The 27,353-nt window shown below is 49.7% G+C and overlaps 1 protein-coding gene and 1 long non-coding RNA gene across 8 annotated transcripts in view; one reads left to right on the top strand and one right to left on the bottom strand.

Annotated features, from left to right (window-relative positions):
- Positions 1 to 27,353, top strand: part of FHL2 (four and a half LIM domains 2) — a 47,817-nt gene that overhangs the window by 13,214 nt on the left and 7,250 nt on the right. For 2 of the 7 annotated variants that reach the window (XM_040223829.1, XM_040223833.1), the window contains exon 2: positions 21,298 to 21,475. In XM_040223829.1, coding sequence (XP_040079763.1) covers positions 21,320 to 21,475 — 156 coding nt within the window. In that variant the 5' untranslated portion in view covers positions 21,298 to 21,319. The other 5 variants (XM_040223830.1, XM_040223828.1, XM_040223832.1 and 2 more) reach the window with 5 other exon arrangements.
- Positions 8,006 to 9,519, bottom strand: LOC120851227. The gene is made up of 2 exons (XR_005718265.1): positions 9,235 to 9,519; positions 8,006 to 8,324 (listed from the first exon to the last, which is right to left on the bottom strand). It is a non-coding gene; the product is annotated as an uncharacterized LOC120851227 (long non-coding RNA).

The raw sequence follows: 27,353 nt of genomic DNA, 5'->3' as shown, positions 1-27,353 counted from the left end.
CAGGGAGCCTGCGTATGGCAAGGCCACCTGCCAGATGAAAAGAGAACTTCAACTGCTGAGAAGAACGGGAAACAAAGAGAGGAAGGAAGAAAGGAGGAAAAGAAGGAAGGAAGGAAGAGACAGAGGGAGGGAGGGAAGCACCTTGAAAGCTAGGACAGTGAGATGAACGTTTGCACGCCTGACAGTAACTTGCCCCTGGCCCATCCCTGCAGGAGGCGTGTGACCAGTCCTGTGCGATTATAGGGTAATTGTTCAGCATCTAACTGGACAGAAGTTTCCAAAAATATTTGTGCAGTAAGGTTGGGCCAGAATTTTAAAAGATGTTTTGGGGGACAAAGAGTTCCTTCAAGGAGAGGCTGAAGGTCAGATGTTTTAGAAAATCTTTTCCTGGTTTTTTAACAGTCTACTGTTGCAATGATGTAGAAAGAAGCTTGACTGTTGCAGAAAGCCCTGCCATGGCCCTGAGGTCTGGAGTCAAAGCACTTTCTGAAAGAGGCGGAAAATAGTCCTTAACTTGTTTTATTTAGAAGAACAGAAATCAACTTAAAATACAATTCTTTGTTATATTCAAATTCAAACGGTGGTGAAGAACCACTCATGGGAGACATTACAGAAATCTTTCAGTTATTGATTAGCCATGAAAATGAGCTGAAGAAAAACTAGATTAACCCTTTAAGGTAAGAAGTGAGTGGTACATTCCTTGTCTCACAGGTCAGGTGGGGTTGAGGGTGTCTCTCGTTGTTCAGTCGCTCAGTCGTGTCTGACTCTTTGCAACCCCATGGACTGCAGCATGCCAGGCTTCCCTGTCCTTCACTGTCTCCTGAAGTTTGCCCAAGTTCGTGTGCGTCGAGTTGGTGATGCCATCCTGCCATCTCATCCTCTGTTGCCCCTTTCTCTTCCTGCCCTCAGTCTTTCCAAGCATCAGGGTCTTTTCCAGTGAAGGTCTCTTGCCTGTGGTCATATACACGTATCCTCCATCAAAGCTCCTGGCTTGGAGCCCTGCTCATGTCCACCCACCTCCGCCCCCCAGGGCCTGGCACCAGGCTCTTCCTGGCTAGGCCACAGGTTTTGTTAATGACCCTGATCTAGGTGGAAGTAGTACAAAAGAACTTTGGGATTTTAAAGTTGCAGTGTTGACTCATAAAGTTATTTCACAAAGAACAATTGTGATTTCAGTGTGGTTTAAAACTGACATTCTGAGAAACAAGTGAGGCATGAAGGGCCCCCTTGGCAGGGATGCCAGGAAGGATCATCAGAGGCTGCAGGTAGAGTGCTTTGGGGGACCCTGACATGGTGCCTTTAAAACAGGGTTTTGCCAGGTTTGCGCAGACCTGGGACATGTATATGTCCTTTAAATAGATTTTAGACTAACAGACACATGGAAAAAAAAATTGCTGGTAAGCAGAGAGGTGAATCAGGGCTTCCCAGGTGGTTCAGTGGGTAAAGAATCTGCCTACCAATGCAGGAGACATAAGAGACACGGGTTCAATCCCTGGGTTGGGAAGATCCCCTGGAGGAGGGCATGGCAGCCCACTCCAGTATTCTTGCCTGGAGAGTTCCATGGAAAAAGGAGTCTGTGGTGGGCTATAGTCCATAGAGTTGCAAACAGTCAGACATGACTGAATCAGCTGAGCTCAGCATGCAGAGAGGTGAATGGATTGCTACAAAAAAGGGTTGAAATCAGAGAAGAAATGATCCCAAAGGAAAAGAAAGAAGCAGAGTTCTTCTGGGCCTAGAGTACAAATAGCTTCATCCATCACAGCCCAGCATTTCCTGCTCTGAGGCAGACTCAGAGGAGCCTTGGTGTGACGGCCTCCTCCCACTGGATGTTAAGCCTCAGACAGAGCCGTTCCTTCTGACTTAGCAAGGCTCCCGGGGACTTGTGTCAGCTGCTCAAACATGCAGGAACCAACCAACGATGCAAAGTTAGATCCTGGCACCACTTGTGGATCCAAATCAGACATGTCTGGGGGCTTTATGCAAGCAGTCCCCAACCTTTTTGGCATCAGGGGCCGACTTCGTGGAAGACAGTCTTGCCATGGACATCCAGGGTGGGGTTGGGGACCCCTGCTTTACATACTGACTGTTTGCACCCAGTAAGTCAGTTTATGAAAAGGGGAGTGTGAAGAAATGGGATGTGGAAACGCAAGCATCTTTCTTCCCAGCCAGAGGGTGGTTAGGAAGGAGTAGGGGCAGTGTCTATCATTTATGCCCACCTATGCTGTATGCCAGCCCCATCCAGACTCTTTGAAACTCCCTGGACTGCAGCCCGTCAGGCTCGTCTGTCCAGGAGATTTCCCAGGAAAGAATACTGGAGTGGGATCCTCCAGGGGATCTTCCTGACCCAGGGATCGATCCTGAATCTCCTGCGTTGGCATGTGGATTCTTTACCACTGAGCCACCTGGGAGAGCTGAGCTTTTTCTGACCAACTGCCAGGTACAGGAACAACACGGGTCCTTCAGGAGTGAGCTATGTGGAGCCACTGTAACCCGACCAGGTTCCTTCCATTTGCTCCACCAGCTCAGGGGCACCGGCAGGGTGCCACCCTGCCTGTGGAGCCAGGTCCCAGAGAGGGTTTCCTGTGATTTCAAGAAGAGGGAGCACCAGTGCCCTGAACAGCCACAGGCCCTGCCTCCCGAGTCTGCTCCCCTCCCCTCTCCTTCTTCCTCCCCACTCCTCCCTTCTCCCCTCCCCTCCCCTCTTGGGAGCATGGCCAGCCTTTAGTTCTGAGACACTTACTCCCTGTCCAACCACGAGGCAATTACAGATGATTACCTCTGAATCAGGGGCAGGTCATCCGCCAGCTTCCTGCCCCGGGTTGCCGTGGGTGGAACCAACTGCCAGTGAGAAATATCTCTTTAATCTACCCTGAAGATCTCTGTTGAGATGGTGGTTTAGGGTGACTAACCCTCTCCTTCTGGTGGGGGTGAGGGTGGGGGTGCCACAGAGGTCTGCAGTGGGCCCACTCTCTGGGAAGCTGGCCCTCCTCTAGGGGTCAGGAGGAGAGAGCTCAGCTTCAGCGTTTGCATCACCAAGACGCATCTGGAATTTCTTGCCTGTACGGGTTGCATCTTGTACTTCCTTCACAAGCCGTGCCTACTGGCCCAAGTGGTACTGGGCCTGGTCTGTGATTAGTCGATGCTCCCCGCCCCCCATAGAGGTCTCTGGTAAATTCCTGAGTCCAGAGATAGGAGTCCTTGGTGAGTGTTTCACCTCAAAGTACGAGCAGTCGTTGGTATCGCTGGAGGCTTGTTCAAATAGAACCGGCCTGAGAAGTTTTCTTTCACCAAGTTTCTAGTGATCCTAACGCTTCTGGTTCCAGATCACCCAGAGGACCACTGGCTGGGCTTCCCTGCTGGCTCAGCAGTAGAGAACCGGCTTCCCAATGCAAAAGACGCGGGTTTGATTCCTGGGTCAGGAAGATTCCCTGGAGAATCCCTGGACAGTGGAGCCTGGTGGGCTGCAGCCTATGGGGTCACAAAGAGTTAGACAAGACTGAGCGACTTAACAACAACAGCCCCACAAAGCCTTCCCTCTCCTTCGCGTTCCTCGCTGTGCCTCCCAAAGCTCTGCAGGAGCTGGGGCAGGATTTCAGGAGAAGCGAAATAAACCCGAGATCAATTTGAATGACCCATCCACATTGCCACAGAATCCCTCTCCCAGGAAAGGGAATTTCTTAATTTTGTCCCTCTTTGCACTTGACTCAGATCTATAGCAGAGAATTGCTCTCTCAAAAAGACAGTCTTTTATCTTGAAAGCAGGATCTAAACTGTTGTCCTTCCTTCCGACAAGAATGAAGCCTGTTTCCTGATTTTTGTTTGTGGAGATATAGTTGACATATAACCTTATATTACTTTCAGCGTGATTTGACATTGGCATATATTGTGAAGTGATGACCACAGTAAGTTGAGTTAACATCCCTTGCCTCACATTTTTTCTTGTAAACAGACTTCTAAGTTTCTGTTTACAAGAACTTTTAAGTCCCTACATCTCTTGTGTGGACTGTGTTACGTTCAAGTATACCACACAGCATTGTTAACCACGGTCACTGTGCTGTACATCAGATCTCCAGGACTTATTTATCTCACACAGTAAGTCCCCTACATACAAACCTTCAAGTTATGAACTTTCAAAGGTGTGAACGTGTGTTCACACGTCCAGTCATGTAACTTGGTTTGCACGCCTGGCATATGTTGTCCTGTGCGTGCATCCTCTACAAGTGGTTGTGCTTTTGTGCACTTCACTGTTTGGTACTGTACGGAGAAGGCAATAGCATCTCACTCCAGTACTCCTGCCTGGAAAATCCCATGGATGGAGGAGCCTGGTAGGCTGCAGTCTATGGGGTTGCTGAGGTTTGGACACGACTGAGCGACTTCACTTTCACTTTTCACTTTCATGCACTGGAGAAGGAAATGGCAACCCACTCCTGTGTTCTTGCCTGGAGAATCCCAGGGATGAGGGAGCCTGGTGGGCTGCCATCCATGGGGTCGCACAGAGTCGGACACGACTGAAGTGACTTAGCAGAGAATAGTAGTACAGTGTCTTTATTTGAAGGCCAGGATGTCTAGAAGCAAGCGTCAAAGCCATGGTGATGTAGCTGGTACTACTGTACTTTTCGAAGTACTAAACCATAAAATGAAAAATGCTTCTATTTTGTGTTTTTCATGTATTATTTGTGTGAAGAGTATTACAAACCTACGACAGTACAGTACTCTATAGCCGATTATGTTCGTGGGTATCTAGGCTAACTTTGTTGGACTTAGAAACAACCTGGACGTATGAATGTGCTCTCAGAACGGAATTAGTTCATATGTTGGGAACTTACTGTAACTGAAAAAAAAAAAGTACCATTTAACCACCTGCACATTCCCTTCTTATCCTGGAGTCATCTCTCCTTTACCCATGGAATAAAAGCTAGTGTTTATTGAGGGCCTACTATGCGCCAAGTGTGCACTACTGGCAAGTGGCTCATGTGTCCGCGTCAAGGGATCTTCCCAACAGTTTTGCAGATACTATGTCATTGGTCTATCTTACACATGAGCAAACTGAGGTTTAGGGTTTTGTGTTTGCTTGGGGCTACTGAGCCGGTCACAGGTAGCACAGGGCTTCAAAGTGGGGTCTGATGCCAGTGGTCTGTTCTCTATAATATTCCATCAGCTATACTATGAACTAACAAACTACAAAATGAGAGATGTCACATATTACAATTCTTCTATGATCCATCCATTAATTCAAATTCTTTGTTTAGTAAGCATCTACCCTGTGCCATGTGTTACAGTCAGGTCCTGGGAATACAGCTGGCCCCCTATCAAAGGGTTCAGCATCTGGAAAGTCAACCAACCTCAGATGGGAAATACTTAAAAAATAAATAAATAAAATCTCAGAAAGTTCCCTATAGCGAAACCTGGATTTGCCAGGCTGGTAACTAGTTACATGGCATTTACAACTAGTTACATAGTCTTTGTATTATAAATAATCTTGTTGTTACAGTTGCTAAGTCATGTCCAGCTCTTTGGGAACCCATGGACTGCAGCACACCAGGCTCCTCTGTCCGTGGGATTCTCCAGGCAAGAATACTGGGGCGGGTTACCATTTCCTTCTCCAGGGGATCTTCCCCACCCAGGGGGAAGAATGAACCTGTGTCTCCTGCATTGGCAGGTGGATTCTTTACCACCAAGCCACCTGGGAAGCCCTGTTAAGTAACCTGGGGATGATTTAAAGTATACAGGAGGATATAAGCATTTTATATAAGGAGCTTGAGCATCCTTGGATTTTGGAGTTCTAAGGGGTCATGGAACCAATATCCCCCGACATGGATAAAACAACTGTACAATGATGTACTGCTGTAGCCACAAGTTCCGGAAAACAAACTCACTCAGGAGGACAATGCAGACAGTGGAGTGCAGTTTCTTACACCGACGGGCCCAAGGCAGAGTCTCCTCTTTGCCAAGGACCCCTGACCAGTTTTTGTGCAAACCTTATATACCTTAAGTGTACCTGCCCAAATCCACCTCCCCAAATTCCCCAAAACTAGTCTGAACAAAGGAAAAGAAAAATACAATCAAAGTTAACCTGTGATTCATATGCCTTAAGCCTAGGTAGTTAACAGTGGACAATTATCAATAGGCCTGTGGTCATACCCCAATAAGCATAATAGAATGTATAATTCTATTCGGTTCCACAGATAATTAGGCTATTCTTTTAGGTGACTGGAGACTCTAGGTATGAGCCCTGGGGCTCTTCCTTCCGGGGGCTCTGGTTTTCCAGTTGGTATGTTGTTTCCATAGATACTGGGCATATAGCTCAAAGTCCACTCTCTAGCCCAAGATGCAGTCCTGCTTTCAAGATAGAGCCTGTTCTGTCTGTTTCCTCCTTCAATGTAAGAGAGAATTTTACAAAATAGTTTCCCAGAATGCCTGGTGAAAATTTAATTTTTAGTAGTTTGTCCTCTGGTTCAAGTTGTTCAGAAAAGTACCTCTATCATTAGGCCCAAAATGCATTCCTCCATCTTCAATTTGTTTTCTGGCAAAACACGTTTGAGTTTCTAAAAACTCAGTTTGATAAACTTGTTTCCTATTTCTCCTAAAGAAGGAACATGCGTTGCTTTAACTTTAAAATATTTTTAGGATTTCCCTGGTAGCCCACTTGTTAAGAGTCTGCCTTGCAAGGCAGGGGACACAGGTTTGATCCCTGGTCCTGGAAGAATCCACATGCTGAGAGGCAACTAAGCCTGTGTGCCACAACTAAGGCCCAATGCAGTCAAATAAATAAAATATCCTTATTTTTAAAGGAACAATACATTTATAGAGCTGAAATTTTTAAGAGAACAAAGGATGCATAGTAAACATGTCTCTTCTCCTGACCCTCAACCCCTCCAAATCTCCCCAGAACAACCATTATTATATATGTATATACTGTCTCTCCCTTCTTTCCTTATCAGCACAAGTGGTTGGTTACTATCGTGCATGCTAAGTCGCCTCAGTCATGTCCCATTCTTTGTGACCCTATGTATGGTAGCTTGCCAGGCTCCTCTGTCCATGGGATTCTCCAGGCAAGAATACTGGAGTGGGTTGCCATGCCCTCCTCCAGGGGGTCTTCTCCACCCAGGGAACGAATGCTTGTCTCTCTGTCTCCTACATTGGCAGGGGGGGTTCTTTACCACTAGCACCTCCTGGGAAGCCCTTTACAAAGTGCCAATTCAATAAATAGTTACCTTGTTCTTCTTCACAGCTGCATATAGAAACAATTCTAAAAGGAACCAACTGATATTGAATTAGGCCCTGTTGATAAACCTATTACATGGTCTAGTATTTTGCTGTGACAAACAGTTCTACGCTGACTACTCTTGTATGTATATGATCTTACACATGAGCAAGTCCACCTATAAGATAATTTACTTTTAGGGGAAATGCTGGGCTAAGGGCAAATGATATGTGCATTTGTAATTAAAATTTTTTATTACTGAATTTTTCAAGCATTCAGTAAGCAAAGAGACAAGTACAATGGGCTTCTACACACACTCCACCACTTTTCAATGGTTATCATTAATCTACGGCTGATACTATTTCATACATACTATATATATATATATCAGAGAAGGCAATGGTACCCCACTCCAGTACTCTTGCCTGGAAAATCCCATGGATGGAGGAGCCTGGTAGGCTGCAGTCCATGGGGTCGCTGAGGGTCGGACACGACTGAGCGACTTCACTTTCACTTTTCACTTTCATGCGTTGGAGAAGGAAATGGCAACCCACTCCAGTGTTCTTGCCTGGAGAATCCCAGGGACGGGGGAGCCTGGTGGGCTGCTGTCTATGGGGTCGCACAGAGTTGGACACGACTGAAGCGACTTAGCAGCAGCAGCATATATATATATGTAGGTCCTGCTTATCCCCCTCATCCCAAGTTATTCTGAAACAACCCTGACATACTATTTTTTCCATGGGTAAATATTTCTGAAAAGTAGGGGCTTAAAAAATGTGTGTGTGTAATTTCATTAACATATCTAAAATAAATAAATATTATTTTATTAATGCCATCATTTGTTAGTATCACATTTCCCCAGATTGTCTCATGAAAAATTATTTTTTCAACAGCTTGCTCTTTGATTCAGAATCTCAATAAGTTTCATCCATTCACTGCGGTTGGTTAAGTTTTATTTTTTTTAATTTATTGGTTTTCTCCTCCACTTCTCTCCTTTCTTTCTTTCTTCTTTTTTCTTCTTTGTCCTGAGTGATATTACTGTAGAAACAGTGAATTTGCTTCCAGAGGCTGGATTTTGCTGGTTACATCCCCATAGAGACATTTAATATGCTCCTCTGTCCTTTAGATCAAAGGAAAAATGCAAAATTAAACTGTAGAATTTCTTAAAATAATCAAGAAAAAACATATCCGAATCTGTGTGGCATAACTAAAGTAGTTATTAAAAGAAAACATAGAGAACTAAATATCTATATCAACGAAAATGAAAATAAATGAATTAAACATTCAACTTAGAAAGCTGAAAAATATAGCAATAAGAAAATTAAGTAAGCAAAAAAAAAGCAGAAAGAAGATAAAATACAGAAATTAATGTTTCATTATTTTTTTCAACTTGCTGGAGAGATTTAGGATCATCATTCCAGACCTAGGTGGTCATTTTGTGATTTACAACTAAATAGACAACAAATGGTACTTCCCTGGTGGTTCAGTGGTAAAGAATTCGCCTGCTGATACAGGAGATAGGGGTTTGATCCCCAGGTTGGGAAGATCCTCTGGAGAAAGAAATGGCTACCCACTCCAGTATTCTTGCCTGAAGAATCCCATGGACAAAGGAGCCTATTGGGCTACAGTCCGTGGGGTCGCCAAGAGTGGGGCATGACTAAGAGACTAAATCACCACACCTGGCAGCATAACCTAGGTTAACTGTCAGAGGGAAAAGAATTTTATACCCAGTTTGCTCTAGATTTCAAGATGAGGCCTGCTTTGACTGTTAGTGAGAAATCAGGTCCGGAGCCCTCACATAGGTTCTTGGTGAAAAACTTCAAGGATCAGGGAGGAGGCAGGGAAGCGAGTCCTGAAGGGTCAGGTCTGAGGGGCGGAGGGCATCTCCTTCCCTGCTGGATACAGGGCTTTGCCTTCCTCAGGCTCCAGGTCAGATCACCAGTGCCAGAATCATTCATTGCTCGGGAGGCCTTTAGCAAACCCTTCTGAGAGAAATCTCTTTACCCTCAAGCAGGAGTGTTAACCCTTACCTTAAAGGGGCGAGGGTCCAATGAGATGCCCCGCAGAGCTACATCTCAGTAGGTGACAGCTAACAGGATGGGGCTGGGGTTCTGTGATTCTACGATGGGGACCCGCTGACACATCAGGGGACACAGAGCATCGAACAGGAGAAATCAACCAGACTGCTTCCCTTTTCCGAGGCCCACTCCTGCTGAACGCGGCACGTCCACCCCCGGGCCTTCTGTGCTGCCTCGGCCTCCATCCGCCCACCTTGCAGCCCGGCTTCGCGCTAGGACAATTCCAGCCCCGCGCGCCCGGTCCTGGCCGGGCTGCCGTGCGCTCTCGCCCGCAGGCCGTGCCGCTGAGCCCCCAGGCCGGGCTCGGGGGTCTGGGATCCAGTGGGGGAGGCGCTTTCTCCAGCTCAACTGGGTCTCCCTGCCCCGGAGGGAACACAGAACATCCAAAGAGCGCTCCTCCGGCCTGCAGCGTGGGGACTGGTCCTTCCCGTCCCCTCCCCCGCGGGACAAAGACCCGGCCTTCCCCATTCTTCCTGCCGTCGGCCGGCTTACTTGGTGGCACAGGAGCCGCGGGGACCGAGTAGAGACCCCACCCCCCACGCCGCGCCCCGGCGCGCCTCCAGCTCCTGCAGACCCGGTAAGTGGGCGCCCCTCCACCGCCGCCCCGCACCTTCCCGGCGGGGTCGCCGCGCGCCCGGGACCTGGCGGGAGCCCTGGAACCGGCGCCCGCGACGCCCGGGGACGCAGGAAACGCCCGCGGCAGACAAAGGGCTGGGGTCCCCCAGCGCCGCCCTGAGCCCGGGGGCGCCCGCCCGCCTGGCCCGCGCCGCCCAGCGAGCATCTCCTTATTTGGTCAAATGACACGCGGGGTTCTCCGGGCGGGGCGCGCCTCTCCGCGGGCCCAGCCGCGCGGACCTCCGCTGCCGTCCGCCGTCTGTCCGCGAGCCGCAGCGCGGTGAGTGAGCTCCAGTCCGGCCAGGGGCTGGGGGCCGGCGGTGGGGCACCGGGGAACAAGGGAACCCCGGAGGAGGAGGGAGATCTGTGGACAATGTGGCTTGGGGTGGTGGGGAACCTGGGAACAGGGGAGCCGAGGGACAGAAGAGGACTTGGGGACAGCTGGCGGTGGGGGTTCTGGGGATGGGAGGTCCGGGGGTGGGGATACCCAGAGAGAGGGGAGCCAGCCGTGGGGGGGATCCAGGGACAGGGGAGTTGGCCCCCTGGGCCACCTTAGAGGTACCTTAGGTGGGAGGGACCCGGCCGGGGATGGACCCCACCTCATCCCGCAGGGAGGACGGCAGCCAGCCTCCTGGAGAGGAGGGTCACCAAGCCAGTGGTCTTGGTGCACTGGCCGAGTGAGTCTGCTCTGGGCGCCCAGGCTTTTCCTGCGGGAGAAAGGAGTGGACCTTGCTGGTGACCTCAGGCATAGATCTGAACCTGAAACATCAAAGCAGAATAAAACCAAAACGGGCTTCTTTTAAAAAATACAGTACTCATCTTAAACTGACTCCTGTGATATCTTGGCATACCTGAAATTGCAGGAACAAAGTGTTAGATGTTTCCATTTTAAAGGAAGGATTAATTCTCTTGACTTTCAGATTCCCACTTGGCTTTCCATTCCCATTAGTCTAACCTCGTCAGCTGTGCCGCACTAGGGCACTTGGGAGGCAGTAACCCACCCACCTCTGGGACTTAGAATCCCAAGAACTGTGTTTAGGACCCACCCCCTTGGCGCTAACCCCGCTGATGTGTGTTTCGTAATAATACCTTAGAGGGAGGAGGCTTTCATATCTTGAAGGTGATTTCAACCAAGAAACAAGTGAGGAGAGTCTGAGAAGTACAGGCATTCCTCGGCTAACACTTAAAGTCCTACAAAAGCAAACAATGAAGAATATTTCATTGTGCAGCTGTATGAATTTTTTCAGTGTTTTCCAAACTGTATTTTTAAGCATTGTGAGTTAATAGATGGAATGGGGTTTCCACAGTGTCTATTATCTGGTGTGCTTCGATGCCTCTGCAGAGCTGCATGTTCACAGGGCTGTGTTGGCTTCCCACCAGCCAGCCATGGTGGGGTAGGCTCAGGTATGGATGTGCTTTGAGGCAGGTGTGGCTGGTAGCCTGTGTGCTTGGGCTGGAGCTAGGCTGCCTGGGCTTAGATTCCCGTTGCTCCCCATCCCTCAGCCTCAAGCTGTGCAGTCTTGGCCAGGTCATCTAAACTCATGGTGTTTTGGTTTCCACAACCTGAAAACACAGGATGGTGGCTTGCTTGCAGGGTTTGTTATAAAGCCTGCCCATCAGAAGCAGTGTATACAAAATGGATATTACCCTTGTTTTTACAGATACACTGGAACACAGAGAGATCGAAGTAACTTTTCTCAAGGTTTCCCAGCTTAGAAACAGTGACTCCAAGAGCAGACCCCAGACAGCTTTAACTTGAGAGCCTGAGTTCTAACCACTAAACTGAGAGTGGGGTGGGGGTGGGGGAACCTGAACATTTCAATGAGGGCGTAACTGCATACCTTCACCCACGGTGGTTGTTAAGTCACTTCTAGTACTGAAAGAATCTAATTGTAGCCCAGCAGGATATTGAAAAAAAAAGACTGAAGACTGGACTCAGGAGGCCTGGGTTCTCTTCCTGTCCTGCCCTGAGGGCCTGTTTCCCAGCCTCTGGGGCTCCAGCTGCCTTGTTATCAGCAGGAGGCTGGAGGAGGTAGCTTACCTAAGCTGCTCTGACTCAGCACCAGGAGATAACCCAGTTCCGTGAGCTCCCGTGAACAGAAAGAACCGTTGGAGACTTCCTGGTCATTCTCTTACACCAGACTTATCAGAGCCACATTGTCACATGAACTTACACTGAGCGGTCACTTTCTGAAGATGACCCACCTGGAACTGAGTGCACAAGCCCATCTCCAGGGACTGTGAGCCCAGTCTTCCAGAGCCGGAGGCTGGCAGTGACTTTGGGGTGAGTTATGTGAATGGCCTCTCTTGTCCTGACTGGTGGATTGCAGTGTTAGCTCTTGTGGCGGCTCATTTTGTATCAACCTGATTGAGTCACCTGGTGCCAAGACACAAATGTAACTTCTGGGTATGTCTGGGAGGCTGTTTGTAGAGGCGATTAACATTGATTGAATCAGTAACCTGAGTTGCCCTGCCCAGCTGGGGTGGCCTCGTGTAGTCAGCTGGAGACCTGAGTAGAACAGAAGGCTGAGCAGGAGGGGACGCCCCGTGTCTGACTGTGAAGCTGGGACTTGGTCCTTTCCAGGCTCTGGTCGCAGCTGGAACTTCAGCTCATCTTGGGTCTTGAGCCTGCCGGCTTTTGAACTAGAATTTACACCTCTGGTCCCTGGTTCTCAGGCCTTCAGACTCAGACTGGAACTTCAGACTCAAGACCTCGTAGCTCTGTTTTTCCAGTAGTTCTCCAGCTTGCCAGCTGCTTGGGACTTCCAACCTCCATAATAATATGATCCAATTCCTGATAATCAGCCTCTTCATATAATATGTACTTTCAGTTCTGCTTCTCTGGAGATCCTGACTACTACCATTTCTCAGTAACTTTGCTTCACAATTATCTCCATACGCTCAGTTTTGCTTTTTTAAATTTTTATTGGAGTACGGTTGCTTTATAACATTATGTTAGTTTCTGCCGTACAGCAACATGATTCAGCTTTTTGTATACATGTATCCCCTCTTTTTTGAACTTCCTTGCCATGGCAACCAACTATAGTGTTCTTGCCTGGAGAATCCCAGGGACAGGAGCCTGATGGGCTGTTGTCTATGGGGTTGCACAGAGTCGGACATGACTGACGTGACTTAGCAGCAGTAGCAGCCATTTAGGTCATCGCCAGAATCAAGTAGCGTTCCCTGTCCCCTACAGTAGGTTTTCACTAGTTATCTATTTTCTGTTGTTGTTGTTCAGTTGCTAAAATGTGTTCGACTCTTCATGACCCCACAGACTGCAGCATGCCAGGCTTCCCTGTCCTCTACGACCTCCCAGAGTTTGCTCAAGCTCATGTCCATTGAGTAGGTAACGCTATCTAACCATCTATTTTATACCTAGTGTCAACAGTGTATATGTATCTATCTCAATCTCCCAATTCCTCCCCCACCCCATCTTGCTTTTTAAAGATTCCATCATCCCACTGCTACTGGTGGTCCTCATGTTCCCTTCGCTGTAAAATGTGCTTGCCCGCCCTCTTGGGTCTCTGATGAGCTGTTTGAAGGCAGCCTCTGGTCTGTTGATTTTCAGTCTGGTTCTCATGGGTGATTCTCACGCCCCGTCTGAGTTTGGGACATCACATGTCACCCTGCTCGTCCTTGGCCTGTGTAAGTGGTACCTTGCCGGCCCTAAATTAGTTTCTGACTTAAAGATCTCCTTCAAGTGTTTCTAAGTGAGGCCAGTGATGTCTGGGCCCATGGGTGAAGTGGCTGCCCTGTTTTTGTAAGTAAAGCCAGTGTTGAAGGGCATCCTTGAAGCCTGTAAACGTTTGTGTTTCAAGAGAATAGGTCTGTCTGTGCTTGATGGTACGACCTTTGGAACAGATGAGAATCAGCCAGTTTAGGCAGTGGTGGGAACGGCAGGAGGTGTGCATGCCTGTCGTGACAGGATCCTGTGGGCTGTGCTAAAAAAACACCAAAGGTAGTGGGGCTTTGCGAACAGGGAGGGGGGCTGGTCTTTTGTGGAAGTTGAGGTCAGAGCAGATGGAGGCAGACGAGAGTAAACTGCGAGCTGCCTTCTGGAGATGGGAGGAGACGCATGAAGGGGAGTGCGGGTTTTTCCTTTTGTTCTTGTGAAACCCAGCGTGGTTACTTGGGCCACACGTAACCAGGAAGCGGAGGGAGAGAGGCTGGGCTCTCCCTACACACGTTGATGCCAGTTGAGGACCCGAGGCCTCCAACCATTCTAGCCTGTGTAATTATGCTTGTCCTGTGCAGACAGAGCTGATGTGTTTTGAGATTAAATTGCCAGATAGAATCTTAAAGGTGATTTAAATTCTTTGGAGCTAGAACTAGACAACTCTTCCGGAGACTGTGTTTCATCTCAGTCTCCCGGGGCCGTTTCATTATTCAGTACTACCCAAAAGATAATTCCAAAGACATCAGCTCACCTTATCCAAGCCTTGTCTCTCACACAAAATATTTCTTAACATGATCATAAAGGACTCAAGCTTTTTAAATGTTTCTGAAAGTTACTAGTTAATAAACCAAGTTATACATTCATGAACCCTGCCTATATACTCATGGAAGACTCAGTAAGTTAACCCTTAAATATACAACAGGTATGGCTGCCCAGCTGGCTCAGTGGTAAAGAGTCTGCCTGCCAATGCAGGAGATACAGTTTCGATCCCTGGGACGGGAAGAACCCCTCGAGAAGGAATTAGCAGCCCACTCGAGTATTCTTGTCTGGAGAATCCCATGGACGGAGGAGCCTGGTAGGCTACAGTCCGTGGGATCACTAAGAGCTGGACGTGACTGAGCTCACACACACACACACACACAAGGTATAGTCATTCTTACCAAGAATCCCAAAATGGATTTCAAAAGGATTTTAAATACATTATAATACTTTTAAAAATAGCAACATCCTTTGAGATGGTGTCCCTCTCCCTTTCAGCAGAATTTCTGTTTAAAAGAAACAATTCAGCTGGACTAATGGCAAGAGCTTTGGGGTGAGCTGGTCTGTGTGTCTGATCCTCTGTCCACAGAAAAACAGACTGGTGCAGAGTGTTCTCTGGCTTCTCTGCTGGTGTGAGAGCTGTGCCTTTGGACAGAGACCTCTGGTTTATAGGCTACTGTGTCTGTGTGGGACACCCTGGGCCCCCCTGGTGCCTGGAGCCTGGGTCCAGGGAGCTGGTGGTTCCGCACAAAGATGTTGGGGGCATCTCCTGGGGTGGTGTGGGCTTCTTGACCTGACCAGCCTCATTCGGGGGCCATGCAGCTGTGTGCTCACATGGTGTGGATCCAAACAAAATAAGAACAGTTTTACCCGCTGAGGAAGCAGCAGTTTATCTGGAAGAGGGACGAGGCCAGAGGCAGAGAAGAAAGAATGAAGCTTAAATCTGTTGCTTTAGAAATTGTAACGGTGTCGGATGCCAAACCACATTACATCTGGGGTTTGCTATGCAAAGTGGGTTGTTCACATAACACAGGCCTCATTTCCTCTGGGGATATTGCCCACATGTTTGTGCTCTGGGATATACGTGTTCACCCACCACGCATTGCGTGTCCATTCATTCATTCTCCATGTGTCCCTGAAGCGCTGGACCCGTTTGTCACCTGGTGACACCCTTGCAGGGCTTATGGTTGAGGGGTGGGGGGTACGCAGGCAGTCAGCATCCTGTGGTGTCAAGAAAACATTGCATTTTCAAATATATTCCTTAACAGAGCCCACATGCCGCAGACTGGTTTTCTTAATCCTCCCTAGAAAGCTCCAGATGCTGGTAACCAGTGGCAGTTCCCACCTGGAACCTGGCTGTCAGTGAAAGCTGGGCGGGGGACTTGTCAGGACTGACTTGCTGAGGCTGCGTCGCAGGTTGTGGGACGACTCTGGGGATGTTTGCAGATTTCTCGGGAGGAATCAAGGCTGTTAGACCAGTCTCATCAGGCCACGTGGATAAAGACGCATGGGCATCATGGGGCTGGAGGCACGTGGCATCTCTGGAATCAGGTTGAGGTGCTTAGTTGGCAAGGAGAGCACTGAAGAGAAGGCTACATGGAAGGCCCACTGTTCAGGAAGGACAAGCCTGATGCCTGGAACTCTGCCCCTCTCTTGATTCCTAGGAAATGTTTCTGGGGAAAAAAAATGCAAAGGGACTCAGCCATACATATATATGTATCCATTCTCCCCCAATCTCCTCTCCCATCCAGGCTGCCACATAACATTGAGCAGAATTCCCTGAGCTCTTTAGTAGGTCCTTGTTGCTTATTCGTCTTAAATGTAGCAGTGTGTGCTCGTCCATCCCAAACTCCCTCACTATCCCTTCCCCACATCCTTCCCCACTCCCGCAACATAAGTTTCTTCTCTAAGTCCGTGAGTCGGTTTCTGTTTTGTAACTCCATTGGTATTCTTTCTAGATTCCACGTATAAGGGATGTCACACCATATTTCTGCTTCTCTGTCTGACTTACTTCACTCAGTGTGACAATCTCTAGGCCCATCCATGTTGCTGCAGGTGGCATTGTTTCATTCTTTTTAACGGTTGGGTAATATTCCATTGCATATATGTACCACATCTTTAACCATTTCTCTGTCAGTGGATATTTAGGTTGCTTCCATGTCTTGGCTGTTGTAAATAGCGCTGCAGGGAACATTGGGTTGTGTGTATCCTTTTGGATCATATTTCTGTTTCTTCACTGTTACGCCGGAAACTATCACATCATTGTTGGTCAGCTATACCCCCATACAAAATGAAAAGTTTTTTAAAATGAGGCATGTTCTCCCCGGCTCTAAATGCCTTCCTCCCTCCTCCACTTCCTTTTCTCCTCCCTTTTCTTCTCATTTTTCTTCTCTTCCTGGCTCTCACACGCCCCCTCCCACCCCAGACTTTGACAGTTCTTAAATCTGAGAAGATGAAAAATAGCTCGCATGTACAAGCCTATGGACCTTGTAGAGTCATCATTTTCTGTGGGGAGCCCTATGCACTCTCTGAACCTGCATCCTCACACCTGAGTCAGCACAGGTGGAGAGACTCAGATCAAAGCACTCTCCCTCCTACCACCCCGGGCCTGCCAGCTGTCCCAGAACTGTCTACTCCCAGCACCGTCGGCTGGGCCTGCAGCCACATCTGTAAACCTGTCCCCTAAGATCGGCTTCTTGTTCAGAGCCGAAGGGGGATGACATCAGAGGATGACTTAACCTGGGGGAGGGGTAAGAACTCCATGACGCTAGGATCTGGGTTCAGTCCATGAATGACAAGTCAGCAGTCATCCCTGAGGCCCAGGGTCTCCTCGGCTGCTGCTTTGTGCGCTCAGCATCTGTGCACAGGCGATGGTCTGAGTGACACGTAGCCCACAGGGAGGGATGTGGCGGTTTGGCGAGGGTAAGCAGCTTGTGCACAATTAGGTAAAAAACAAAACAAGATGTTCTGGTTTTGTTTGAGGAAATGATTCAGAAGTGGCCTTGGACACCCCAAAAACATTTTGAAAGAGTCACTGCCTCTTGGTTTTGTCTCCCCCAGCCCCACAGAGTGAAGTCAGGCTTCCACACAGTAAATCTTCATTCACTGCAGGCTGAGGAGTTCAGGTGCTACAGGTAACTGCCTGTGGGGCCAATCTGTTCAGGGTGATGGCCACAGGCCCTCCTTCCCCTGGCCTCTGGCTATCTCTTCAGCTTCATCTTAAATGCTCCGAGTCACTCCGAGTGACCCGAGTCACTCCCACCTTCCTGGGGTGTCTGCTCTCCCCACTCCGATTCCCATCCCTGAGCCTCCACTCTCTGCCTGCATCACCACCTGGGTAACTCTTTCCTGGCACAGGTAACATCTTAGGAAGCCCGTCCACCCTCCCAGGATGGGTGGCTCAGGGGCTGCTCCTCCCGCTTCCCTTGGTACTCCTCGGGTCTCTCCCTCAGGGTGCTGAGCATGGAACTGAGTCTCTTGGATACACACCATGCATCAGTTTCTCACTAGACCACAAATTCCCTCTGGGAGGTCCCGTATCTTACTCATCTTTGTAGCTCCAGCTTTTTGGATAACATCTCACACAGTTCCAGCTCAGCTGATGCCTCTGCCATGAATGAATAACCAAGCATTTTAGAACTTCCCTGGTGGTCCACTGGTTAAGACTCTGCATTTCCAATGTAGGAGGCATGAGTTCGATACCTAGTCTGGGGAATAAGATCCCACATGCTGAGTGGTGCACCCCCTCCCCTCCAATTTTTTTTTAAGTAAAAAAAGAAAGAAACAATTTTAATTAAATAAAAATAAGTCATTTTATAAAATTTTAAAATGGAATTATAGGGGGTGTCTAAAGCAAGGCTGTAGCTAAAAATTTCCCATTAAACAGAGGCTTAAGAAGATTGGACTGTAGCCTGCCAGGCTCCTCTGTCCATGGGATTTTCCAGGCAGGAATACTGGAGTGGGTAGCCATTCCCTTCTCCAGGGGATCTTCCTGACCCAGGGGTCAAACCCGGGTCTCCTGCATTGTAGGCAGACTGTTTACCGTCTGAGCCAGCGGGGAAAGCCCCATTCAAATAAATAAATAAAAATCAGGCATTTTATAAGATTTAAAAGTGGAATTATAGGGGATGTCTAATGCAAGACTATAGTTAAAATTTTTCCCATTAAACAGAGGCTTAAGATTGATAGTGTAACTTTGGATACACAATTGTGTCATTTTCTGTTTGGTAGCATTAGATTAAAGAACTGGTTTCAAACTCTGTAGGAGAAGGGAGACTCAGATTCCTTAGGAGCTCATGTGCTGCTTGTTCTGAGACTCAGGGCTTGTGCTTCATGGAACTCACTGGAAATGGGTTCAGATTCACGTCTGTCTGCTCTGCTTCTAATTAATGGCGGTCTTGCTTTCTGCCCCAACCTGTTGGTTTAAGCAGAAGCACTGTCCTGATCAATAAAGCTGTTGTGACTTAGAGGAGATAAGGAGCGAGGTAGGAGAGAGACCTACCAGCACCTGAAACAATCTGCAGAAGTGGGGGCCATCGGACCTAGAGGGCAGGTGGGGACTTCACTCGTCCTGCCGGAAGTCAGGATCAGTGACAGGGGCTCTCCTGGGGCTGTGCTGGGGCCACCTCAGCCCTCTTCATCCGCCATGGGGCCCTGCGTGTACTCACAATTCACTGTCTTAGAAGACTTCTGTCACAGTCCTGAGGAGTCAGAGGAGGCAGAAAGCACATCCCAGGCATATGAGCATTCTTGGGGCAATACCCTGGAGGAAGCAGAGCCCCCTTTCATAGCTCCAGAGCACAGGAATGGCTCTCGATATGGGTTACTGGTACAGCCTGTCTCCTTTCCCCAGAAGGGCCTGTGCTCTTCCAAACCCGCATGGAACCACTCTTCCATGTAGACTGTAAGTTTATTTTGTTCTAAGTGAGAGGGCTGTTTGGAAACAATGCTCACATAGTCTTCTGTTTTCATGAATGTTCCTGGCTTCCCATTTTTCCGTCCATAAAATGAGGTTGTTGTTGTTTAGTCGCTCAGTCATATCCAATTCTTTATAAGCATATGGACTGTCGACCAGTAGGCTCCTCTGTCCATGGGATTTCCCAAGCAAAAATACTGCAGTGGGTTGCCATTTTCTTCTCCAGGGGATCTTACCAACTTAGGGATCAAACGCTCAGTATCCTGCATTGGCAGGCAGACTCTTTACCACTGAGCCACCAGGGAAGCCCATAAAACAAGGTAGTTGTATTAATAGATAATTTCCTGCGTTGTTCCCAGATTTAAAAATTTTATTTTTTATAGCCCTATCTCCTTTCCTTGTTCTCATTTCAAATCTTCAGGTCATTATTCTGAAATTAGTGTGACCCGCATAGGGAATAAGATTCTGCAGTTAAATAGTAGCCTCTGTGGAAAAATCCATAGGTTGGAAGGATGGTGCTTAATTGCAATGAACTGAACGGTGGCCACTTTCAAGGCTAGTAACAGAGATTTCAGGAAAGCATCACGTCTTCTGCCAACTTAGATGGCCTTAGGACAGATGATATTCATACACTGGGTTTCAGAACAAAGATCAAACACTCAAGAGCCTCATCTTGTGATGTTATCTCAAGAATATCCCGGCAATGTTTTCTTTAACTCCAGGAAGAGCGATTTAGAGGGATGGATCTCGCCACATGTGTCCAGCTGCGAGTTTAATACTTTCGGGAAAAATGACTGTCCTATAAACACAGAAGTCACCAAGTATGGATGCCTGAAAGTTGTCCGTTTCTTTGCTTACAGTCGTCAGAATCTTGTATACACAAAGTACAAAATTAATAAACACGGTGGAATTCACTATTATTGTAAACCAGCCAGCAATATTTTATTTGCACCTTAGGGTATCATTTTGGAATTTCACTCTTCAGTGGGTGGAGATGACCGAAAATTGAATTGAGTTTCATCAGTTTGTGAAACATCCCTCAGGAGCTGTACGGTCAACCTGTCTCCAGATTTAATCATTTATAAAGCTTTTCACTTTTCAGTCAATTGAATCTTGCCACCTGAGAAGCTATTTCTGAAGAAGCTGGATGGTGTTTCTAATGGCGTGGAGGAGTTTCTGCACACCTGGGCTTCCCAGGGTAGACGGGCTCTTTGTGGGGTGGTTCTGACATGTTGGTGCAGGCACTGCATGGGAGGAGGAGGAGGAGGGGAAGTCCTGCCTCCCTCTATCCCCACCCAGTCCGTTCTGCTCACGCACACGCCACACTCATCCTGGAAAAATGCAAGTCGAGATGTCGCCTGGGGAGACGGTTGATTGCGGTCACCGAGTTTCCTACCATGATAATCCCTGTGCCTGGAAGCCAGCCTTCCCCTGTACCCTGCTCGCTGGCTGCCCAGGCTGCGGTGGGGGCAGGGGCGGCTCCTCTCGTTCGGGGGCAGGGGGTGTGCTTCCTCCTGCCACCCGTCCAGGTGTGCTCCCTCGGCCTCAGGTTTCCAGCTCCGACGACCCTCCCCTGGCTCCTGTGATCTCTCTTTATCCAAATCCATGAATCATAGAGGAGCGCATGGAAAGTCTTTTTATAGACATGAGCATATTGTTTCTATCCCTGCCGAGCTATTCCAGGGGCGGGAGATGGGGAAGATGCGATGTGCAGCTCCATCCTGTCTGGGGCAGGCACTCCTCCTGGGGGAAGAGGGCTCTGGCTCCAACTCTTGTCTTGTGTCCAACATCAAGATCACTTTTTCTGACACGGTCACCAAGAACGAGGAATTTTAAGGAAGCGGAATGTGCTCAGACACAGAACTGCCCCCAAATAATTTTTTTTAAGTACCGTTGAAAATGACAAGGCGTTTCAGGGGTGAGTGTCGATTGCTCAGCCAGGAGACGAGCCACCGATGGTAAAGGTGATGGTCAGGGTGACCATGATGGGAGGGGACAGTCCTGCCGTGTGAACGCTCACTGGAACCTGTCCTTCTCTCCTCCCTGGTAGGTGACGGACATCCGGGGCCAAGATGACCGAGCGCTTTGACTGCCACCACTGCGAGGACTCGCTCTTCGGCAGGAAGTACGTACTTCGGGAGGAGCAGCCCTACTGTGTGGCCTGCTTTGAGGCCCTGTTCGCCAGCACCTGTGAGGAGTGCGGGAAGTTGATTGGCTGTGACTGCAAGGTACCCCGGCCCCTTGGGGGTCCCCCCGTGCTCCCCACATCCTCCCTTACCGCCTGGCTTCCTTGGGCCCCACATTGGCTCCCCATGGTTTTCTGCACAGTTTGCACTCAAGTCCTGGTTCCCATCACCTTGATCACTCCTGAGCCCCATTCTGCTGGGCAGGGACCCTGCATGAGCCCTTCCTAGCCTCCCCCTGCAGGCTTGGTCTCTGCCCCCTCCCAGTCACGCCTGCTCAGGGTTTTCCAGGATGTGCGCGCCTGGCCTCCCAGGTACACTTCTGATGGCCCCAGGTCAGCATCCTTATCTAACCAGATACCTGCCGCCCAATCCCTTGCTCCCCTGAGGCTCCCAGCTCTCCTCCCGGGCTGACTCACAGGGCAGGTGTGCAAGGTCAATATTTGCGAAGTGAGTGTGGCGCGGGTGACACGGCACCCGCCTCTTGGGTGGAGGGTTTCAGAGGCTCTGCCTGCTCTGGGGCATCCGGGGAGCTTCTGGTCTTCGCGGGGAGGGTCAGCTTGTGTAGCTGCTGGCTGAGCGGGTGCGGCTGGCTCTACTGCGCGTCTGCCCTGGGTCTATCTTGCATCTCATCCTTCCGAGGGCATGAGCAGCTGGTCGCACACCCGCTTCTGTCTCTGTGTATTTAGTAACAGTCTAGGAATGATTTCCATCTGGTGGGGAAGGCAGACTTTGCCTTGAGCAGAGACAAGGGGCCTGGGATGCCAGCCGCTGGAGCCTGAGCTGCAATCACGTGTCCTGGCTCCAGAGCAGGGTGGATTCTGAGAGGAAGGGACATGGGCACCCTTCAAACAACCAGAGCTTTGGCTACAACCAGGAGCAAAGGCAGCTGATCTTGCTCACCTGAAAGGTGCCGGCCCTCCGACCTCCATCTCTGGGGGGGATGTGTGTCTGAGTCCCTCCGCATCCATCTCCAGGCCAAGCGGGAGAGCTCGGACACCAAGATGCCCCGTTCCAGCCTGGCTCTGTGTCTCACTGGCTGTGTGATCTCAGGCCCATGTCTTGATTCCCTCAGTGCCCGTCTACGTGTTTACAAAATGGAGCTACGACAAGGAAGCCTGGGTCATGGGTTCTCACATGTGCAGCTACAAAGCAGCCAGAGTTCTAAAGAGCAGCTGCGTGTGCGTGCTCAGTCATGTCTGACTCTTTGCGACCCCATGGACGGTAGCCCGCCAGACCCCTCTGTCCATGGGATTTCCCAGGCAAGGATACTGGAGTGCGTTGGCATTTCCTTCTCCAGGGGATCTTTCCAACCCAGGGATCAAACCCGAGTCTCTTATGTCTCCTGCGTGGGCAGGTGGGTTCTTTACCGCTAGCGTGACCTGGGGAGAGCAGGTGCTGGTGGTATGAACCAGTCCCCTCTTCTCTGCCGACTGCACCCGTTATTTCTGCAGCTCAGTCCCTCCTCAGGCCCTCTTGAAGCTTCACCCTATCAGTTTTCACTAGAGAAACATCAATAAGAATGTCTACTTTGAGGGAGAACTAATAGGCAGAGAAAAACTTATTTTCTAAAGGCTCTCCCTGGAAAAAACGTAAGTAGGTGAGCGTTTCGGGTTTCATTCTGACAAAGACCAGCTCTGGGTTTGGGGGGTCTTTGGAGCGTATCTGCTTCACAGTGTTGTGTTGGTTTCTGTGTACAAGAAAGTGAGTCGGCTATATGTGTGCATTTATCCCCTTCCTCTTGAGCTTCCCTCCCACCCTCCACATCCTGCTCCTCTAGGTCATCCCAGAGCACCAAGCTGCTCCCAGTGCCGTGCAGCATCTCCCCACTGGCTGTCTGTTTCACACATGGTCGTGTATATACGTCAATCCCAATCTCCCAATTCATCCCACCCTCCTTTTCCCCACTCGTGTCCACAGATCTGCTTTCTACATCTGCGTCTTTACTCCTGCCCTGCAAATAGGTCCGTCAGTACCATCTTTCTAGATTCCACATACATGCATTCATATACGATAATTTGTCTTTTCCTGGCTTATCAACTCTGGTTTGAAGGAGATGTTTTGGAGATTTGGGGCTAGTCATCCTTGGCTGGGAGCTAAAGTGAAAACAAAGCTAAAGTCACTGATCGTTTCTTCAGTATGATTTAGTGGACAGGCCCTTGAAACTACTTATCCTTCCGCACATGCTTTATGAGTAAATAAACAAGAATCCCCCCAAAGCGGCCAAAATCAACAAGACTGCTGCAGAGTCAAGACTGCTGTTCAGGCAATCACGCTGAACTTTTCACCCCGGATACCGGTCCACTGTGGAGTCTCAGCATGGGGTTCTGTGCATTTGGGAAGGAAACAAAGAAGTGAACTTGCAGTTAGACCCCGGCATGTGGGGTTTAGAATACTTGGAACCGTTTTCTTGACTTTCGGAAATAATTACGAAAGTTGGCTTTGTGGAGAAAGTGAGGGCAGGAGAAACGTGCCTGCCTTTCAGGAACCTCGAGCCTGGCAACAGGGTAAGTGGCAGGGTCTCTGCCAGAGTCTTTCTTCAAGGATTTGAAGGACCATATGGATGGGAATGCGGCAGTCTGACTGCCGCAAAGCACGGAACATCTTTGCAAAGTGCTGCACCGAATGGTGTGGTGCACCCCTCGACATGGCGGGGTCCTGTGGGTCTGAAGACTGGGTGGCTCGGGAATCAGCAGCTGAGCTTCCCCCAGCCCGGAAGAGACAGACGGGGGGCGGACGACGGCGAGGGACCCCGCTGCCCTGGGCCGTCCCCATTAACTGGGGTTACAGGGTCCCTCCAGGCCACTGACTCCACCCACGGCTCAGCCGAGGCCTCAACAAGGGCAGAGCAAAGCCACAAGCCCTTCCCACGTTAGGAGTGTCTCTGAAATGGAAAATCAGAAAGGAAGTGTTTGTGCCTAATCTCACATTGTTTATCAAACATTTTACAGCAATTTATGACTTTCTGTGTGCACAAGATTACCTTGCTAGTTTTTCTGGGTTGTGTTGAAGATTTTTTTTTTTTTTTCCTTTCTTTTTCGCCCCTTCATGTGCTCTCTCTCTCTAGAGAACCTTAAAACAGGGGCATTTTCTAGGATGTTTCAAAGTTCTTGAAAGTTAGTCAGCAAGCCCCTACTTCTTAGCCTTGAACCTCTGGCATCTCATTGGTGTCACTGGGGACCACCCGGTATTCAGCGAGACAAGGCTACCTCGGTACTACGAGACTGAAACTCTGTTTGGAGCAGTGAACACCAGTGGTGAGAAGAGTCACTCAGAGCCCAGTTTACAGACACGCGTTTAGAGCAGGCGTTAGCCTGATTCAGGCACCAGGTCAGATCACCTAAGCAGACCAGATGCCTCAGCCTTTCTGTGCCGACTTCTGGTCCAGCCCCACGAGCCTCGAGCCAGCAAAGCCAGTGGCCTTTTCCCACCTTGGCGCCCATGCAGTGTGGACTTTTCCACAGAAGGGAGTCGCAGAGGAGGTGGGGGCGTGAAGTATCATCTTGACTCAGACCGATGGGTAAGGACAGCACGAGAGGAGAACTCCCAGGAGAGCTGACAGCATGGCCTCAGATGGGGCTTCCCACAAGCGCCCCTGAGCAAGCTGCAGGGTGTGGCTCTTCCAGGCATGCCCATCGGGGTGGTACCCAGGCCCACAGGGCCAGTATCACTTGTGGCCACACAGGCATCACCGAGTAACTGGTGTCCTAGCCGGGCCTCATAGCCAAGGGGGATGAGGGCCTTCAGAGGCCAGGACAGCGCAAGCCAGGGTATGGGCAGGGGAGAGGGGAGCGTAGCAGAGAGGAGGCTGGGGCAGAAGGTGAGTCTGGGTGAGCATGCTGGGGCCTGCTGGTAAAGATACTGCCAGGCCAGGTAAAGGTCTACGCCCTGCCAGATGCAGACCAGGAGGAGGGATGCCGGGGACCGGGTTCACAGCATCTTAGCATCATTCTGTTAAACCTGCTCACCTATAAAATAGGAATAAAACCTTATTCCATGGAGTCATTGTGTGGTTCAAAGCAAGAGGAGATTAAGGGAATTTTAGAGTTAGAAGGGCTGCGGAGGCTGAAAGCACTATTACAGGTAGAGTGATTGAGCTCAGGAGCCTGGAGCTCTTAGAGGAGGGCATGGAATCCATCTTGGTCTCATGAGTAGAGGTGACCCCAGCAAGTGATGCTTCGGGGCACCTGATGTCACCATGAGCTGGGATCGAAGACCAGTGTTAGCCGAGCAGTTACGATGTGCCAGGACTGTGGTCAATTCTTCACCATCATCTCTGCTTCCCGGGTGGTGTCTGAGGCTGGAAGGGGTCAGTTACTGACCCCACCCCCGCACCCGCTGCCATGCAGCAGGTGTGTGGCAGAGCCAGGACTTGAGTCTGGAGCCTTCAAGTTTAATCGCTGGGGTGAAATACATCAGGCATTTTAGACACGTGCTCCCAGGGGCCCCAGGGGCTCTAGTGGCATGGCAGGTGTGCAGGGCGGTGGCTCGAGGTTCCCCACCTGCCTGCATGCCAGGTTTCCTCGGCCTGGGGTGGTCGCCGCTGACTGCAACTGGAACAGGGGTGGGTGAGCTGTCGTCCCACTTCAGCCCACCCCCTCCCCGCCCCACTGATGGTGATGCCAGCTTGTTCAGAGAGAGTTGTGACTCACCATGGCTCCTGAGAGCGTGGGTGTAGATTGGTATTTATCTTCAAGAAAAACATTTTTGTCAAAAGGTTGAAGAATTATCAAATGTCTTTGAATGAACAGTTCAGGGCTGTTGTGTGTTAATGTAGAAACACGTGTGTGCGTGTGCGCGTGTGCAAGAGAGGGCAGACAGGGAGCAGCTGCGCAGGGGGGTGAGGATGCCCTAGGGGAGGGATGGCCGGTGACTCAGCTCGGCAGGAATCTCGGCAAGATGGTGACCAGCCCCCCGGAGTGGGTGTGGGATCGGGGGGTGGTGCTGAGGGTTCCAGGCAGCTGCTGTCACCAGCCTGGAGGGCCATGCCATAGCCAGGGTGTGGTCAATCCCTCCCTTGAATGCAGGATGTGGGACTTGGGACAGCGAGCGACCAAATGACCAACAGCCTCAGGAGGGTGGAGGCCAGGAGCTGGACCTCCCTCTGGAGGATCTAATCAGGACGGGGTGTAGTATCAGATTTAGAGAGAACTTTCTAGTGTCAAGGGGGCTTTCTTAGAGGCTCAGTTGGTAGAGAATCTCCCTGCAATACAGGAGACCCAGGTTTGATCCCTGGGGTCAGGAAGATTCCCTGGACAAGGGAATGGCAACCCACTCCAGTATTCTTGCCTGGGAAATCCCATAGACAGAGGTGCCTGGTGGGCTGCAGTCCATGGTGGTGCAAAGAGTCAGCTTAGCACACACGCACGTAGTGTGTGTCAGAATTTCTTTCATTTTTGAGGCTGTGAATAACAGTCCATGTTTGTCCATCACTATCTGTCCACTCTGTGATGGACACTTCGGTGGCTTCCACCTTTTGGCTTCTATGAATCTGGATCCACAGATTCCCACTTTGAATTCTTGGGACATCTACCCAGAAGTGGAATTGCTGGTCATGGGGTAATTCTCTGTTTAATTTTTTGAGGAACTGCCTGCCATATTGTTTTCCATACCAAAAAGAAAAAATTGTTAAGTGCATTTATTCCATAATCAGCATTACAACAGTGATCACGTGACCCAAACCCCAACTCATCTTTAATTAGGCTGATTACTGTCCTCAGTGGACAGGACTTTATTCAAATCCTCAACAAAGACAGAGCTGAACTGCACTCACCTGAGCACACTCATCTGGCCTTCTGGTCCAGCCCGGTGGGAACTCTCCCAGCCGGCGCCCCTCAGTCTGGCCCTCCTGGTCTGTGCCCTTTTTGTTCCCAGCTCACGCATCCTCTGGTCTTGGATGTTCAGCTGGTGGCACTTCCTGGAA

The sequence above is a fragment of the Oryx dammah genome, unplaced genomic scaffold, assembly GCF_014754425.2.
Source record: "Oryx dammah isolate SB20612 unplaced genomic scaffold, SCBI_Odam_1.1 HiC_scaffold_25, whole genome shotgun sequence".
Classification (NCBI taxonomy): Eukaryota; Metazoa; Chordata; class Mammalia; order Artiodactyla; family Bovidae; genus Oryx; species Oryx dammah.
Note: the sequence above shows the minus strand (reverse complement) of the source record. Positions and strands in the feature narration are given on the sequence as shown.